Below are 16,179 nucleotides of genomic sequence, written 5' to 3' on the forward strand. Positions count from 1 at the left end.
TTACAGAGATAGTTGGCTTGGAGACTACAGAGATAGTTGGCTTGGAGACTACAGAGATAGTTGGCTTGGAGACCACAGAGATAGTTGGCTTGGAGACCACAGAGATAGTTGGCTTGGAGACTACAGAGATAGTTGGCTTGGAGACCACAGAGATAGTTGGCTTGGAGACTACAGAGATAGTTGGCTTGGAGATTACAGAGATAGTTGGCTTGGAGACTACAGAGATAGTTGGCTTGGAGACCACAGAGATAGTTGGCTTGGAGACTACAGAGATAGTTGGCTTGGAGACCACAGAGATAGTTGGCTTGGAGACTACAGAGATAGTTGGCTTGGAGACTACAGAGATAGTTGGCTTGGAGACCACAGAGATAGTTGGCTTGGAGACCACAGAGATAGTTGGCTTGGAGACTACAGAGATAGTTGGCTTGGAGACTACAGAGATAGTTGGCTTGGAGACTACAGAGATAGTTGGCTTGGAGACTACAGAGATAGTTGGCTTGGAGACCACAGAGATAGTTGGCTTGGAGACCACAGAGATAGTTGGCTTGGAGACTACAGAGATAGTTGGCTTGGAGACTACAGAGATAGTTGGCTTGGAGACTACAGAGATAGTTGGCTTGGAGACTACAGAGATAGTTGGCTTGGAGACCACAGAGATAGTTGGCTTGGAGACTACAGAGATAGTTGGCTTGGAGATTACAGAGATAGTTGGCTTGGAGACTACAGAGATAGTTGGCTTGGAGACTACAGAGATAGTTGGCTTGGAGACCACAGAGATAGTTGGCTTGGAGACCACAGAGATAGTTGGCTTGGAGACTACAGAGATAGTTGGCTTGGAGACCACAGAGATAGTTGGCTTGGAGACTACAGAGATAGTTGGCTTGGAGATTACAGAGATAGTTGGCTTGGAGACTACAGAGATAGTTGGCTTGGAGACTACAGAGATAGTTGGCTTGGAGACCACAGAGATAGTTGGCTTGGAGACCACAGAGATAGTTGGCTTGGAGACTACAGAGATAGTTGGCTTGGAGACTACAGAGATAGTTGGCTTGGAGACTACAGAGATAGTTGGCTTGGAGACTACAGAGATAGTTGGCTTGGAGACCACAGAGATAGTTGGCTTGGAGACCACAGAGATAGTTGGCTTGGAGACTACAGAGATAGTTGGCTTGGAGACTACAGAGATAGTTGGCTTGGAGACTACAGAGATAGTTGGCTTGGAGACTACAGAGATAGTTGGCTTGGAGACTACAGAGATAGTTGGCTTGGAGACCACAGAGATAGTTGGCTTGGAGACTACAGAGATAGTTGGCTTGGAGACTACAGAGATAGTTGGCTTGGAAACCACAGAGATAGTTGGCTTGGAGACTACAGAGATAGTTGGCTTGGAGACTACAGAGATAGTTGGCTTGGAGACTACAGAGATAGTTGGCTTGGAGACTACAGAGATAGTTGGCTTGGAGACTACAGAGATAGTTGGCTTGGAGACTACAGAGATAGTTGGCTTGGAGACCACAGAGATAGTTGGCTTGGAGACTACAGAGATAGTTGGCTTGGAGACTACAGAGAGTCAGCATCAAGGAATATTTACAAGATATGGTAACACTGGTATAATATTACACACGTCTGTATTGATATCTCTCACTGTACGAGGTACAGCAAGAACAACAGCAGTAACAGCAGGAAGATCTGTTGTGATGGTTGGCAGCAGGTGTACACCTACTGCAGTAGTGGCAGCAGGTGTACACCTACTGCAGTAGTGGCAGCAGGTGTACATCTACTGCAGTAGTGGCAGCAGGTGTACACCTACTGCAGTAGTGGCAGCAGGTGTACACCTACTGCAGTAGTGGCAGCAGGTGTACATCTACTGCAGTAGTGGCAGCAGGTGTACACCTACTGTAATAGTGGCAGCAGGTGTACACCTACTGCAGTAGTGGCAGCAGGTGTACACCTACTGCAGTAGTGGCAGCAGGTGTACACCTACTGCAGTAGTGGCAGCAGGTGTACACCTACTGCAGTAGTGGCAGCAGGTGTACATCTACTGCAGTAGTGGCAGCAGGTGTACACCTACTATAGTAGTGGCAGCAGGTGTACACCTACTATAGTAGTGGCAGCAGGTGTACACCTACTGTAGTACGGGCAGCAGGTGTACACCTACTGCAGTAGTGGCAGCAGGTATACATCTACTGCAGTAGTGGCAGCAGGTGTACACCTACTATAGTAGTGGCAGCAGGTGTACACCTACTATAGTAGTGGCAGCAGGTGTACACCTACTGCAGTAGTGGCAGCAGGTGTACACCTACTATAGTAGTGGCAGCAGGTGTACACCTACTATAGTACGGGCAGCAGGTGTGCACCTACTGCAGTAGTGGCAACAGGTGTGGACGGTGGAGTGAGGAACCATGTCACCTAAAGAGTGACATCTCTCACAGAAGAGTGACTTTCCTCACAGAAGAGTGACCTTCCTCACAGAAGAGTGACCTTCCTCACAGAAGAGTGACCTTCCTCACAGAAGAGTGACCTTCCTAACAGAAGAGTGACCTTCCTCACAGAAGAATGACCTTCCTCACATAAGAGTGACCTTCCTAACAGAAGAGTGACCTTCCTCACAGAAGAGTGACCTTCCTCACAGAAGAGTGACCTTCCTCACAGAAGAGTGACCTTCCTCACAGAAGAGTGACCTTCCTCACAGAAGAGTGGCCTTCCTCACAGAAGAGTGACCTTCCTAACAGAAGAGTGACCTTCCTCACAGAAGAGTGACCTTCCTCACAGAAGAGTGACCTTCCTCACAGAAGAGTGACCTTCCTCACAGAAGAGTGACCTTCCTCACAGAAGAGTGACCTTCCTCACAGAAGAGTGACCTTCCTCACAGAAGAGTGACCTACCTCACAGAAGAGTGACCTACCTCACAGAAGAGTGACCTTCCTCCTCTCCCAAAGAAAACAGTTAAATAATTTTTAATAATATTAGTAAATGTCATCTTTCAATTTGATAAATAATATTATATTCTTGGTGAAGCGATAAACCTGTAAGGGTTAAACAATACCTGGTAATGATAATTTATCCAATGTTATCAGAGTTATGAAGTTAGCTGAAATTTCTAACTCTGCAAGTCTTCACTAACATTAAGATACAGCCTCCAAAGATAACTTTATTCAAATTGACGTAATTTTCAGTATCTTAATTAGTTCCAGCCTAATGTTCAGGCGACACCTGAGATCTTACAGGTGAACTCTGCATGTAAAATATTAGGTTTTTCAGTCGTATAAACTGAGGAGAAGATGCGTTGTGGGAGAGTCATCCGCTGCATCACTAATAAGCTTCGTAAGTTTTTTTTTTAATAATTGAGAAGGATCGAAATGGTAACTGTTTACGTGGGTTTCTTTGAAGACAAGAACAAGGAAGCCTCACGGTCTGAGTGGAGCCTCGCCAGAATTTCTTGTTGTTACTCATTTAAATCAGAAATTTTGGACACACGCACACACTCCGTTGTATTGTTTATGAGATTCGGGAGTAGCTGAGGCAGGAGGAGGAGATAGATCAACGAAGTATTGAAGGTGGGTGAAGCAGCTGCAGTAGATGGATCAACGAGGTATTGAAGGTTGGTCAAGCAGCTGCAGTAGTTGGATCAACGAGGTATTGAAGGTGGGTGAAGCAGCTGCAGTAGATGGATCAACGAGGTATTGAAGGTGGGTCAAGTAGCTGCAGTAGTTGGATCAACGAGGTATTGAAGGTGGGTGAAGCAGCTGCAGTAGTTGGATCAACGAGGTATTGAAGGTTGGTCAAGTAGCTGCAGTAGGAGGTGGATTAGCGAGGTACTGAAGAAAGATCAAGCTGCTGCTACTGAAGGTGAGTTAAGGTAGTGCAGAAGGTGATAAAGATGAGCCGAGTATTTAAAGATGGTGTGGCGACGGATGACAGCTGACTGTAAGATCCCTCACACTCATCTCCAAGGATTCTGGAACAAGAAAACACACTCTTACTATTATACTAAATACTGACACAGGATATATACACAGAGACTTGTATTTCTCTCAGCTTATGCTTGACGAGTATTTCCTTACTCTATTTTGCGGGTATTAAAGTACTCTAGTCTGGAGGTGAAGAGTTTCGTACAGTCATGAACACTATGGTGTATTCGATAGGCTTTAAACCTCATTAACATAACACAGTATTAAAATCTGTTACAAAAATTTGAAGATTTGATAAATACAAAAATATGATAATTTGATAAGTACAGATTTGAAAATCTAAAGATTTTTGTAACAGATTTGAAAATCTCAAGATTTTTGTAACAAAATTAGGTGCAATTCAGTAGTGTGTTGTTCCGAGGTTAACTGTCATCATTATGGTAACTATTGTCTGATATCTCTCCTGCCTTGACATTGTCAGAGATACGGCCGCAATTAGCGACGGAGGATCGAGCCTCTACCACTTCTTGCGCATAATGACTCACAGGATTTAGCGCTTCATAAGATGCAATATAATGGGAAGTTTTTCACAAAAATTCTAGAACAAAATAAGAATAATATGTATTTACCTTGTGTAATGAGAATGTACAGATGGAGGCAAGTGTGGGTGTTGAGATGTGAACGGCAACGATGAGTACTGGGTGGTGGGTGGGCGTGTTGTGGGCGACGAGTGGGTGACGAGTGGGCAGCGGGTGGGCGACGGATGGGCGGCGAGCAGGTGGGACGGGTGTGAGTGCCGCCCTGGCCGTCTCCACAGAGCTGATGGCCCGGGCGAGGTGACAGCATTAATGTTTTAGCTGGGTCTGCCGCCCACCACTGTGACAGGGCGGTGAAGGGAGTGTCGCCGTCCAGCCTCGCCCATCTGCGCCAGCAGGGAACTTCTGTATGCGTCGTAGTGGACGGAGGACGACAAGCCGCCCAAACCCACTAGTAGGTTCCTAGGCTGGGTGCTCGGGTGAACATCTGACAGAAGGTGGTCCACACTGAAGGACGTGGGCGGGTGTTGCAGAGGTGGACTCAGGGTGGTAGGCTTGGGTAATCCTGCGGGTGCTGGAGGAGCAGCAGGAGACGCTGCAGACGTGAGGTGGGCGGCTGGCAACATGGCAGGGTAGTATGTGGGCGGGTAGCTGCGGTAGAGCGCCGCTGCCGCAGCTGCGGCCGATGCTTGCTGATAAAGTGTGCTTGAAGCCAGGCCATTAGACAGCGCTCCAGGAAGGGACCCCAAGGACCCTCCTAAACCTGCTGCGGCTGCGGCTGCGGCGTAAGGCGCTAGACCTAAGGGAGAGTAACACCCGAAGCGGCCCAAGAGAGACTGCTTGAAGGCAGCCAAGCGGTTCCTTGAGGCAGTAGTGGAGCGGCGCCGTAACTTTCCGGTAGTGCTACCTATAAAAACTTCTTCAGACGAAGGGTCGAGCATCCAGTAATTACCCTTGCCGGGGTCGTCGTAGTGACGAGGAACCTTAACGAAACACTTGTTTAAACTCAGGTTGTGGCGGATGGAGTTCTGCCATCCTTGTTTATTCTCACGGTAATATGGGAAGTTCTTCATGATGAACTCGTAGATGCCGCTCAGAGTGAGTCTCTTCTCAGGAGAGGACCTGATGGCCATCATGATGAGAGCGTTGTAGCTGAAGTGGGGTTTTTCGTGTTTCTTCTTCTCATCTCCATCTTCCTTTTTCGTGTCTTTCTCGTCCTTATCTTGTTGTTCCTCCAGTTCGGAATCAGACATGGCGCCGACCAAGGGACTGGAGGCGCCCGTCACGTCAATGTCCTCATCGTCGTCTTCTACAGCGGCTGTCATTTCAAAATCCTGAAGGCAGAGGTCTTCCTTTCTGGGCTGCTCCGTCGTGTGGGCAGGAACAGCGTTAAGGACTGACTCGGACAGTAAGGAACTGATGGAGAAAGAATGTTTCAGGGGCGTGCGTGCCATATTTCTGCTGTTGTTGTCGTAGGTGGTGCCACAACCCAGGTTCACCATGCTAGACACCTGCAAATGTCAACGTCTCAAGTCTACGAAAGGCCTCTTTTTTGCTTAACTTTTCACGTGTAATCAAGAATCACACACACCACAGTACTGCGACCTGCACACAACTGACGCCTCTACCTGTCCGCTCCGCATTTTACAACAGTAGGCTCCTCCTACTCGCAGCAGTGAACACCAATAACACAGCAACGGGTTCCCAGGCTCCACCTCGCTGCTGCACAGTGCTCCCATTGGTACATCAACCTTGTTAGGCGGAGCTCTGCCTTCTTTGAATGGTCTTGCCAGTTTAAAGAAAATATGTGTAAACAGGATTGGTGTAAAACGCAGGCGAATGTAAAGCTGAAGTAATCACCTTTAACTACGATATTAACTAAACATACGCGGCTATCGCTGAAAGGAAATTAGAAGTAATTCTTCTACCAGTTATTTGGATAAAAAACACCAACGAAATACGCATATGGCAAGAGTATTAAGAGTGTCGACAAATACCTTTTCTTTACAAGTGAAAATAGCGAAGAAAGGTATTTTCACACCTCTCCCACGACCTGTCACGTTTGACCAGCCGGATTACTGAACAAAGGGGCCGGTCCGGTAGAAACCACACAGGGCCAAGCCACGTATGCTAGTGTGAAAATTCATTTAGTGTGTCCGGTGTTGGAGATAGTGGTGTGTGGCTTGTATCGTGTGAGGCCCTGGCTACCACCACACGAATCATCTCACCTTAAACACTGGTCTACCTGCTAAGTATTTCTCGCCTAAGGTGTCTCAGTTTCTGCTGGGATCTAAATATATCTCAGTTAAAGCGTCTTGCTTTAATTTCTGGTCAATAACACTATAAATAACAATCACCATTAACATGTGCTTGGTTTATCTAATAAATTATCATGTTTTTCGTTATTATTTTTTTGGGGGAAACAGGAAGTCTTGAAAATTTGAATTTAAGAAAATAAACTGAGTATAACATCACAGCAATATAGTCAGAACCTCGAGTAAATATGATAACATGAACGTAGATAAGCACATTTACCGAGCAACTTGCAACGTAAACAGACTGACTGATGATAAATGAGACTCTTGGGCAACATTTGGGTATCTTTATTCTGGAAACGTTTCGCCTGCCAGTGGCTTCTCTGAGGGAATCTGTCCCTCAGCCTGTAGTTGATGTGTTCAGTCCATCAGTCTAGCTACCGTCCACAGGGTGGATACATGGTGCATAATAAACTAGCTACCGTCCACAGGGTGGATACATAATGCACAATACAGTAGCTACCGTCACAGGGTGGATACATGGTGCATAATGGTTTAGAAAGACACGTAAGCAAACACTATAACATATTTATTAGAAAACGTTTCGGTCCTGGGACCTTGATCACTTCTAACCTTAGAAGTGATCAAGGTCCCAGGACCGAAACGTTTTCTAATAAATATGTTATAGTGTTTGCTTACGTGTCTTTCTAAACCAACTTGTCGGTATTTATTACCAAGGTTTATACCATGGTGCATAATAAACTAGCTACCGCCCACAGGGTGGATACATGGTGCATAATAAACTAACTACCGTCACAGGGTGGATATGTGGTGTATTATAAACTAGCTACCGCCCACAGGGTGGATACATGGTGCACAATAAACTAGCCACTTTAGCGATAATTATTAGATTCAAGGATAAATAGCCCTGAACGACCAGTGTAACGAGAACAGAACACTCAAGAAGAGAACACTCAAGGACAGAACCTTACAGAACAGAACACTCAAGAACAGAAAAACCATAGAACAGAACACTCAAGAAGAGAACACGCAAGGACAGAACCTTACAGAACAGAACACTCAAGAACAGAAAAACCATAGAACAGAACACTCAAGAAGAGAGCACTAAAGAACATAACATTTAAGAACAGAGCACTTAAGAACAAAACACTCAAGAACAGAACACTATAGAACACATCACCTAAGAACAGACCAAACAACAATAGATCAAACAAGAACAGACTAAATAAAAACAGACCAATTTATTTTGAAGTCCACGTCCATCATTTGGACGCCAGTGGCTGGTTTATTGTAAACCTCATACTTATCCTGTGGACAGTAGTGGCTGGTTTATTTTGAACCTCATATCAGTCTTGTAGAACATGGTATTAGAATGTTAAGAAATGAACCAGACACTGTCACTACAAACCTTACTAAATGTCTAGAAGTTAATAGACATAAGTCTAAATAGGTTGTGAAATATGCAATTATATTAAGTTTTATGACTTGCACGAACTGTATCTTTGTAAACAACAAGAGTATTTAATCCCACTATGGAAGATGGGATAATTTAATATCACACACCTGCAAGTCCCTCCCAAGAAGCTCGTTACTGGTAGTCCCTTCCTTAATCACCTGTAAAAACAACTGCTTAAAAAGAAATTCCTCTCCTGTTAGTGCTAATAAATCACAAATTGTATACGCTGATGGATATTAATAGGAGTTTTCTGGCAGGGCTGCATCTTTTCTTGTTGTCACCTCCCTAGTTAAGAACGATAGCAACTATGGTGAGTTAGGTACAAGAATTAACTACTGGGCGTCTACACTGTAAACTGAATGGCACTAAAGTTAACTTATGACACTGAGCTTCACTCTTTGATCATTAATGATTCTATTTTAACAATGAGGAAGCTTGACTTCCACAGTAACTCTAATAACATGCTCACTGGAGAAGCCAGGTACAGATACTTAAAATTCAGAAAAAGGGAATCAATATATAATTTTGATGGATTCTATCTAACATTGAATTACTCATTGATAATAAAGTTTATCAGTTAGACAAAGTACTTTGATGGAAAATGTAGAATATAACTTAGGTATAGTTGTGTCTAGTATATCTGAAATAATTTTAGGAGAGAAGTAAATAATGAAACTGGATATCATACGAATACAGTTAGAAGCCTGAGAAGATCTATCAATCACTACGATAACATAAACGTAGATATACATATTTACCGAGGAACTTGTAATGTGAACAGACTGACTGACGTTCTAGTAGTAGTCAGGTTTAGACTTAATTACAAGTACTTCTGGCAGTTTGACACACACACACATGATGCTCAGATTAAATACAAAGTATATGGCCAATCCTAGGGTCACTATCTTGAACACTGTGTTTTATTGTCCACCTAGAGACGAATGTAGAGACAGAATAATAACCAGACATACTGAACAAATATCACAAATTTGTTTGCAACAGACAACTAGTGAAATAAGTTTAGATATATTACAGCTAACCTATTTTTGCGAGCGTGATTTCTAGGCCTTTTATGTATATGTTAACCCCTCGGAACCTACTTCTTATGCCTTTTGTGTATCCATATACTCTTGCTCTGCCGTCCACAGGATGACTATGTGATGCACAATAAACTAACCACTCCGGCGGCAAAATCTACATTGTCCACTTACTGTGGAATGTAGATATAGACAGCACATAAGAAGGTATACTTGGTTATATTAATATTCAAAATATAATAATATAAATTATCGACAAATTTCTAAATTTGCTTGTAACAGATAAAGTAATGAAGACGCGTAGATAGTATATGCCCAGATATACCCATGTTATTCCTTTCAGAGTATACTCTAAGGCTTCGCCTACCACTTCTCTCTATACTATGCATCTAGCGTCCATAATAAACTACCCGCTTCGGCGTTAAAGTTTAATTTAAAAAAATTAATTGACAATATCTGCCACTGAAGTATTGTCCATTGTTATTGAATATGATTATTGTAAAGCAGCGGGTAGACGCCACAAGCTGACCTCCTGATACGCTAATAACAAATACAAAGGTTTTTCCAGTAATTACATGTTAGCTAACATCACAAATTCTAAACACTAATGGATCTTAACACCTCCACATAAGAATTATTAAAACCTTACTGACTACAGCAAGTTAATTAATAATTATAGTAAACTTGTACATTACAAAGTGAACTGCTTGTCACCTTGATGGTAGTGAATGTTACTTGTGATAATAAGGTCGACTCCTTGATCAATATTGATTATATGTCATCACTGAAGGTACTTGACTCAGTTGGTTTAAAATGCGACCATTGGAGAAGACAGAGATAGAGATGATGAAAATTAAACACAAAGACATTAATGTACCATTCTCTTAGATTCCATCTTATAATAATTTATTCCTTCATGGTAAGTCTGATAAATTGGCTGAAGAAAGTTCTCTCAAAGGGAAATAATTTGTCCATGGACCGTGTCAGGCGTTATAAAAAATATTAAGAAATAATTATAAAATATATTTGAGTGCTACAGTCATGCCAATATATTCCTCAGTAGATATACCACTCACTATGATAACATGAACGTAGATACGCATATTAATGGAGTAACTTCCAATATGAACAGACTGATTAACGTAGAAGCCAGACTTAGGTTCTTAACTGCCAGTACTTCCGGCAGTTTGATAGACACAGATGTAGATTAAGCTAAATATAATGCACATAAAGACAGTATAATAATCTACATAATGTATTACTGTATTTCATTTGCCAACAATAAAAGCAAAAAATTCTTAGTAAATAGTCCAAATTTGTTTGTAATATAAACCCTCATGTGTTCCGGTTAATCTGGAAATATCGTGTACACTGTAGACGTGGGATGCTCTGTAACCAGCCACTATTCTCTATATAATGCTTATATCACACGCAATAATCTATATGTTTCAGCAGCAATATCTTAAGTAATATAGGATAGTAGAATCTGGACTATTATAATATATATATATATATATATATATATATATATATATATATATATATATATATATATATATATATATATAAGTAGTGAAGTTTTCTTCTGGGGGGTCCCTTCCGGTTTAGGGCCTTTCACTGGAGGGTCCCTTCCGGTTTAGGCCTTCCACTGAGCGGTGTATCCGGTCTAGGACCAGCAGCTGGAGGGTCACCTTTTCACACCTAGGTGTTACTTCCGGTTTTGACCATGACCTCGCCCTCGAGACTACCTCACCCTTGACCCCCCAACCAATAACCCCACCCCCACGACCCCCGCCGTGCGACCCCCCCATCGCGCCGCGCGCCCGCGCACCCGCGCGCCCCGCCCCGCCGCCCCGCGCGCCCGCGCGCCCGCGCGCCCCGCGCACCCGCGCGCCCCGCCCCGCCGCCCCCGCGCGCCCCGCGCCCCGCCCCACCCCGCGCGCCCGCCCGCGCCTTCTGCTGCGCCTTCTGCAGCGTCGTCCGGATCGCCCCCGCGCCTCGAATTTTTTTCCGATTTTTTTCGAATTTTTTTTTGAATTTCATTTTCTTGTGCTCTCCATCTCCTTGGATCAAGGTTTTTTGGATTGCCCCTCCTTCCACCCCCCATCCCCAAAAAATTTCTCAATATTACCAAGTTTTTGCATTCCCCCCTATGGGGGTTTCTCCATCTCCTCGGATCAAATTTTTTGAGGTTCCCCCTCTCACTTTCACCCCCATCCCAAAATTTCTCAATATTACCAAGTTTTTGGATCCCCCCTATGGGTTTTTCGAAATTCTCCATCTCCTCAGATCAAATTTTTAAGGTTCCCCCTCCCACTTTCACCCCCCAATCCCAAAAATTTCTCGATAATACAAGTTTTGGATTCCCCCCTATGGGGGTTTTGAATTTCTTATGATCACCTTGGATCAAATTTTTGGATTACCCCTCCCACTTTCACCCACCCCCCACCTCAAATTTTTTTCTCGATAATACAAGTTTTGGATTCCCCCCTATGGGGTTTTCGAAATTCTCCAATTCCTCGGATCAAGTTTTTTGGGTACCCCTCCTTTCACCCCCCATCCCCAAATTTTCTCGATAATACAAGTTTTGGATACTCCCCCCTATGAGGTTCTCAATATCAAAGTCTCCACTTCCTCGGATCCCCCTCCCACTTTCACTCCCACCTCAAATTTCTCGACAATACCAAGACTCCATCTCCTCGGATCGAGTTTTTTGGATCCTCCCTATGGGTTTTCGAAATTCTCCATCTCCTTGGATCAAATTTTTGGATTACCCCTCACACTTTCACTCCCACCCCAAAATTTCTCGATAATACAAGTTTTTGGATTCCCCCCCTATGGGGTTTTCGAAATTCTCCATCTCCTTGGATCAAGGTTTTTGGAATCCCCCCTCTGGGGGTAAGCATTCAAATGAACTCCTCCTATGGGGGCATGCTTACTACAGGTCTAAAAGTTTCCTCTCATTAAGTCAAATGAACTAAAAGTTTCCCCTTATTATTTTAAAATGAACTAAAAGTTTCCTCTCATTAAGTCAAATGAACTAAAAGTTTCCTCTCATTAAGTTAAAATGAACTAAAAAAAGCGTTTACTCGGCGGTCAGTGACGTCACGCGCACACAGGTTGAATCAGGTCGGTCCTTTTAGTTCATTCAAGATAATAAGGGAACATAGTAGTGACGTCACGTGATGACCGCGCACACAGGTTGAATCTTGTCTACCCTTTTACCCACCCTCCCAAACCCTCACACTCCAACCATCACCTCACAATTTTCACTCATAACCCCCAATTTTTCTCGTTTTAACCCTTTTAGTTCATTAAAGTGGGACACATGCATCAGAAAGTCACCGCATCCACTTTCGTTAAATTCACTACTCACAATTTTACATATTACGAAGTTAAATACGCACTTTTACTTTTGAACATCTTCAAAACACTCTCATAAATCATTTGAATACTCACAAAAAATACCTTTATACATTTCCAAACAACACTGAATTACTCCAAAAACATCATTCGAACACCCCCAAATCACCTCTGAATACTCCCAGAACACCTTCATAAGTACTCTTGCACATCATTTGAACACCTTCATAAGTACTCTCATAATCATTTGTACACCTTCAAAACACCTTTGAATACTCACATAAACACCCTTGAACACCTTCAAAACACCTTCAAAGCACTCTCATAATCATTTGAACACCTTCAAAACACCCTTGAACACCTTCAAAACACCCTTGAACACTCTCAAAAAACAACATTTGAACACACTCAAAACACCTTTGAACACCTTTGAACATTTCCAAACAACACTGAAACACTTCCAAAAAACACAATTTGAGTACTCCCAATTACACCACTGATTACTACTAAAACACCGCTGAATTCAATCAAAACACCCTTCAACACCTTCAAACACCCTTGAACACCTTCAAAACACTCTTGAACACCTTCAAAAACACCTTTGAACATTTCCAAAACACTATTTGAGTACTCCCAATTACACCACTGAATACTACTAAAACACCGATGAATTCAATCAAAACACCCTTGAACACCTTCAAAACACCTTTGAATAACCTCAAAACACCTTTGAACACCTTCAAAACACCCTTGAACACCTTCAAAACACCTTTGAATAACCTCAAAACACCTTTGAACACCTTCAAAACACCCTTGAACACCTTCAAAAACAACATTTGAACACACTCAAAACACCTTTGAACATTTCCAAAACACTATTTGAGTACTCCCAAATAAGATTTGACATCTCTAATTTATCTGCACTTTCATTAAATTACAACTCATCCCTCAGTCTCCAGACTAGGCATTTTCTCGTTTTTTACCCTTTTAGTTCATTAAAGTTATTAAGGGGACACAATACATCAGAAAAAAGTCACAAAAACTAACTCAAACACTTTACTTTGAACACCCCCAAAAACACTCTCATAATCATTTGAATACTCACATAAACACCCTTGAACACCTTCAAACACCTTTGAATATCGTTTTTAAACTAATTTCATCACAACCCACTTATATCATCTTTTTCGGTAACTCTAATTCGACAACAACACCCACAACACCCACATCCCACAACACCCATGAACATTTCCAAAACACTATTTGAGTACTCCCAATTACACCACTGATTACTACTAAAACACCGCTGAATTCAATCAAAACGCCCTTCAACACCTTCAAACTCCCTTGAACACCTTCAAAACACTCTTGAACACTTTCAAAAACACCTTTGAACATTTCCAATCAACACTGAAACACTTCCAAAAAACACAATTTGAGTACTCCCAATTACACCACTGAATACTACTAAAACACCGCTGAATTCAATCAAAACACCCTTCAACACCTTCAAAACACCTTTGAACACCTTCAAAACACCTTTGACACCTTCAAAACACTCTTGAACACCTTCAGAAAACACCTTCGAACATTTCCAATCAACACTGAAACACTTCCATACCCAACTATTGCGACATGTTTTCAACACCCCCTCCATTCTTTTTCCAATATATCATAACTTTTCAATTCTATAATTTCTTTTTAAAATATTCACACATTACCTTTATATTCAGTAAAATCTCTCCATATTTCTAATTACAACCCTCCCCATACCCCTCTCCATCTCACCCGCATTCTTCACATCCACTCACCCATCTCCCAACATACCTCTTCTGAACACACACACACAAAAAATCACATTTCACATCCACAAATGCATCTCAAATCCACTAAAATCACTGTAACCAAGATATTCACACACACACACCTTACCTAACCTAACCTAACCTAACCTAACCTAACCTAGCCTAACCTAACCTAACCTAACCTAACCTAACCTAACCTAACCTAACCTGTCCTAACCTAACCTAACCTAACCTAACCGAACCTACCCTAACCTAATTTAACCTAACCTAACCTTACCGAACCTACCCTAACCTAACTTAACCTAACCTAACCTATCCTAACCTTACCGAACCTACCCTAACCTAACCTTACCTAACATAACCTACCCTAACCTAACCTAACTTTACCTAACCTAACCTAACCAAACCTACCCTAACCTAACTTAACCTATCCTAACCTTACCTAACTTATCCTAACCTAACCTAACTCCCCATACCCCTCTCCATCTCACCCGCATTTCTTCACATCCACTCACCCATCTCCCAACATACCTCTTCTGAACACACACACAAAAAAATTCACATTTCACATCCACAAATGCATCTCAAATCCACTAAAATCACTGTAACCAAGATATTCACACACACACACCTTACCTAACCTAACCTTACCTAACCTAACCTACCCTAACCTAACTTAACCTAACATAACCTAACCTAACCTTACCTAACCTAACCTAACCTTACCTAACCTAACCTTACCTAACCTACCCTAACCTAACCTTACCTAACCTAACCTAGCCTAACCTAACCTATCTTAACCTTACCTAACCTAACCTTACCTAACATAACCTAACTTAACCTAACCGAACCTAACCTAACCTTACCTAACTTATCCTAACCTAACCTACCCTAACCTAACCTACCCTAACCTGTCCTAACCTAACCTAACCTAACCTAACCTAACCTAACCGAACCTACCCTAACCTAATTTAACCTAACCTAACCTTACCGAACCTACGCTAACCTAACTTAACCTAACCTAACCTATCCTAACCTTACCGAACCTACCCTAACCTAACCTTACCTAACATAACCTAGCCTAACCTAACCTAACTTTACCTAACCTAACCTAACCTAACCAAACCTACCCTAACCTTACCGAACCTACCCTAACCTAACCTTACCTAACATAACCTAGCCTAACCTAACCTAACTTTACCTAACCTAACCTAACCTAACCAAACCTACCCTAACCTAACTTAACCTATCCTAACCTTACCTAACTTATCCTAACCTAACCTAACCTAACCTTACCTAACATAATCTAACCTATCTTATCCTAATCCAACCTAACCTAACCTTACCTAACCTATCTTATCCTAATCTAACCTTGCCTAACCATTACCTAACCTAACCTATCCTATCTTATCCTAATCCAACCTAACCTAGCCGAACCTATCCTAAAATATATTGGAACACCCCCAAAACACTATTTGAGTACTCCAGAATTACTTTGAACGACTCCATTTTGGATATATCCAAATTAGTTTTGAAAACTTTATCGTAAAATCGAACATTATTTTCTTGTTGGTAAAACACACTCAATGGTAGAAATATTTACTCGATTTCCGAATAGAAGCACTGTCCTCGCTCTGAGAGACTCATTATGGGTCACCCCAACACATGGTGTAATGCGCTTCACACCCAAGGTAGAACATAACACCTGCGTCAACTCAGGACAGACAGGCGCCATGTAATGCGGGTAACATCCAAGGTAGAAAATCATCTCTTTCCAGACCAACTGTCTATCCTA

General features: G+C 42.4%; 1 protein-coding gene across 1 annotated transcript; it reads right to left on the reverse strand.

Annotated features, from left to right (window-relative positions):
• Positions 1-1,493: 1,493 nt before the first annotated feature.
• Positions 1,494-6,069, reverse strand: LOC128694373 (fork head domain transcription factor slp1). The gene is made up of 2 exons (XM_053784481.2): positions 4,541-6,069; positions 1,494-3,958 (listed from the first exon to the last, which is right to left on the reverse strand). Exon 1 carries the CDS (start codon positions 5,947-5,949, stop codon positions 4,765-4,767), a length of 1,185 nt encoding a protein of 394 aa, XP_053640456.2. The 5' UTR covers positions 5,950-6,069; the 3' UTR covers positions 1,494-3,958; positions 4,541-4,764.
• Positions 6,070-16,179: the final 10,110 nt, after the last annotated feature.

Source organism: Cherax quadricarinatus, chromosome 60 (assembly GCF_038502225.1).
Source record: "Cherax quadricarinatus isolate ZL_2023a chromosome 60, ASM3850222v1, whole genome shotgun sequence".
Classification (NCBI taxonomy): Eukaryota; Metazoa; Arthropoda; class Malacostraca; order Decapoda; family Parastacidae; genus Cherax; species Cherax quadricarinatus.